The sequence below is a fragment of the Elephantulus edwardii genome, unplaced genomic scaffold, assembly GCF_000299155.1.
Source record: "Elephantulus edwardii isolate Elephantulus edwardi_28Jun2011 unplaced genomic scaffold, EleEdw1.0 scaffold00152, whole genome shotgun sequence".
Classification (NCBI taxonomy): Eukaryota; Metazoa; Chordata; class Mammalia; order Macroscelidea; family Macroscelididae; genus Elephantulus; species Elephantulus edwardii.
The window spans coordinates 43,581-46,055 of NW_006399902.1; the positions used below are offsets into that span (position 1 = coordinate 43,581).

At 49.3% G+C, this 2,475-nt stretch overlaps 1 protein-coding gene across 2 annotated transcripts in view; it reads left to right on the forward strand.

Moving 5' to 3' along the window:
- The window catches only part of GMEB1 (glucocorticoid modulatory element binding protein 1), a 38,647-nt gene extending 36,411 nt beyond the window's left edge, over positions 1 to 2,236 (forward strand). The window contains exon 9 of one of the 2 annotated variants that reach the window (XM_006894912.1): positions 1,434 to 2,236. In XM_006894912.1, the coding sequence (XP_006894974.1) occupies positions 1,434 to 2,134 (701 nt within the window). In that variant the 3' untranslated portion in view covers positions 2,135 to 2,236. The remainder of the gene's footprint in view (positions 1 to 1,433) is intronic. The other variant, XM_006894913.1, reaches the window with a different exon arrangement.
- The last annotated feature ends 239 nt before the right edge of the window (positions 2,237 to 2,475 follow it).

Here is a 2,475-nt window from a genome sequence, read left to right on the forward strand (position 1 = left end):
CCTTTGTGAGTGACATCTTGCTTTGCTCTTGTATATTGTGTGGGATTGTTTGCTTTCTTTGAGACATTGGTATGTGTTCTTGATCTGAAGACAATGCTCTTGAGATCAGATGGGCAGCTACCAAACTTGTGCGTTTCTCTGACTTGATGACTTCAGAAAAATGTCAGTTCAGCACCTGCTAGGGCAATCCCTTGTTGCTAAAACATGTCAAGGTGCTCCTGTTTAAAAGCAAGTTGATTGCCCAGACCTGTAGGCACTGGTGTGGAGCCAAGTGGGGTGAGGCAGGCAAAGGGTTGGGTGATCGCAAGGGCAGGTCAATCACATGGAGGACCTTTCTCAAACCTTTGCTGTCTCAATGTGCTCACAACTGGGGTCCTTCCTCAAATTCCTGTTGTCCGTTTCCTTCCCAATGGTTTTCTCAGTGTTCCCTGCCTGGTGGCACTTACACAGGTGCCCTCACACAACAGCCCCTGCTCCAGAAGGGTCCTGGATCTGACAGGATCCGAAAAGTCAAGGTCAACTTCCCACCAACCCACTAGCCTCTGGCTGGTCTGCAGAGTTCACAGAAGCCAGCTGGCTGGCTCGTTTTGGGTGGGAACCCAAGAGAGCTTGGGCCAATTTCCCTACCTGTGGGCACGCCCTTAGGTGCTCTCCCAGATAATGAGCCCCAGTAAACACAGATAAGATCCTACAGCCAGGTTAGTTCCACAACAGCTTGGTTGATAGCTCCAGGTGATGGCTGGATCTGTGGTGGTGCCCTGAGGTCACAGGGCTGTGGTGGTGGCTGAGGTGTGTGGTTGTGGAGCTGGAAGGGGGGCGGGGGAAGGGGAGGAAAGCAAGGGACTAGGGGGGTAAGGAGCACAGGAGGGCTTGGACACTACCACCAAGAGGTGGGGGCGGGGCTTGGGCGCTGCTGGTTGTTTATGCAGTAGCACCCTGTGTGTCGGTGATCACACAGGTGCGGGCTGCAGGGGGGTCGCACAGGGGCGGGTAGTCTTTGCTCCTCTGGAGTTCTGCGGTGGATGGCTGACTATTGCTCTTCCTGGGTCTCTTCCCGGCCCGTCTGGCGGCAGAACTCCGTCTCTGGCCCAGAATCCTTGCCTTTAAGGAGCAGTCTGACTTCACCCTCTCCGGGACAAACCTGTTCATTTTCTTAGCAGTCGTGGTATATTCAATACTCTTCTCCAACACCACAATTCAAAGACATCAATTGTTTGGATATAGTTTTTCATAATATTCCAATGTTGGCCATTTTATTTTAGTTGGTTCTGTTGTGATATTGCCAGTTTCATCTCTTATTCAGATTATTTGTGTCTTTTCCTTGTTTTCTTTTGTTAGTTTTGCTAGTGGTTTGTCGATTTTTATTCTCAGTTTAATGTTCTGCATGTTCTTCCCTCCACACAAAGTCTGTTGTTTTGCTTTTTCCTTTGTAGACTTGGAACGCCAGTTAGAAGAGCAAAAGAAGCAAGCTCAGGATCACAGACTGAAATCCCAGACAGTTCAAAATGTGGTACTGATGCCTGTGAGCACTCCTAAACCTCCAAAAAGACCCCGGCTCCAGCGACCAGCTTCCACCACCATTCTAAGCCCTTCTCCTCCTGTTCAGCAGCCTCAGTTCACAGTCATCTCACCCATCACCATCACCCCAGTGGGTCAGTCATTTTCCATGGGTAATATTCCAGTGGCTACCCTCAGCCAGGGCTCTAGCCCTGTGACTGTCCACACCCTGCCTTCCGGCCCTCAGCTCTTCCGCTATGCCACAGTGGTCTCTTCTGCCAAGAGTAACTCACCAGACACAGTAACCATCCATCCTTCGTCTAGCTTAGCATTGCTGAGCTCCACCGCCATGCAGGATGGGGGTACCCTGGGCAACATGGCCACCATGGTGAGCCCTGTGGAGTTGGTGGCCATGGAGTCTGGCCTGACTTCTACAATCCAGGCTGTTGAAAGCACTTCAGAGGATGGGCAGACCATCATTGAGATTGACCCAGCTCCAGACCCAGAGGCTGAGGATACTGAGGGCAAAGCAGTCATTTTGGAGACTGAGTTGAGGACTGAGGAGAAAGTTGTGGCTGAAATGGAAGAACACCAGCACCAAGTCCACAATGTGGAGATTGTGGTCTTGGAGGATTAACTGGGAATATTGGGGCCAGGAGATATGTTTTTGTTTGGAGTTTTAATTATGTGTTTATTTTTATCATTGTCCCACTCATTTCCACATAGGACCCTCCTTTTTTTTTTAAAGCAAAGCAAAACAAATTCTTGTTGTAACTGAAAATGTTGGGTCCCCTTCAACCCCCTCATTGAAAAATGGACAAAACAAACTGCCCTTCCAGAAGTTGAGAGTAGATCACTCAATGTCCTAATCCTCTTAGATTAAGAAAGTTTCTTTCCTTTAAGGAAGACAGCAAGATAAACTAGGAACCCTATCCAGAAAGCTCTTTCCAGGCTGGTCTATCAGTGTACACATATGGG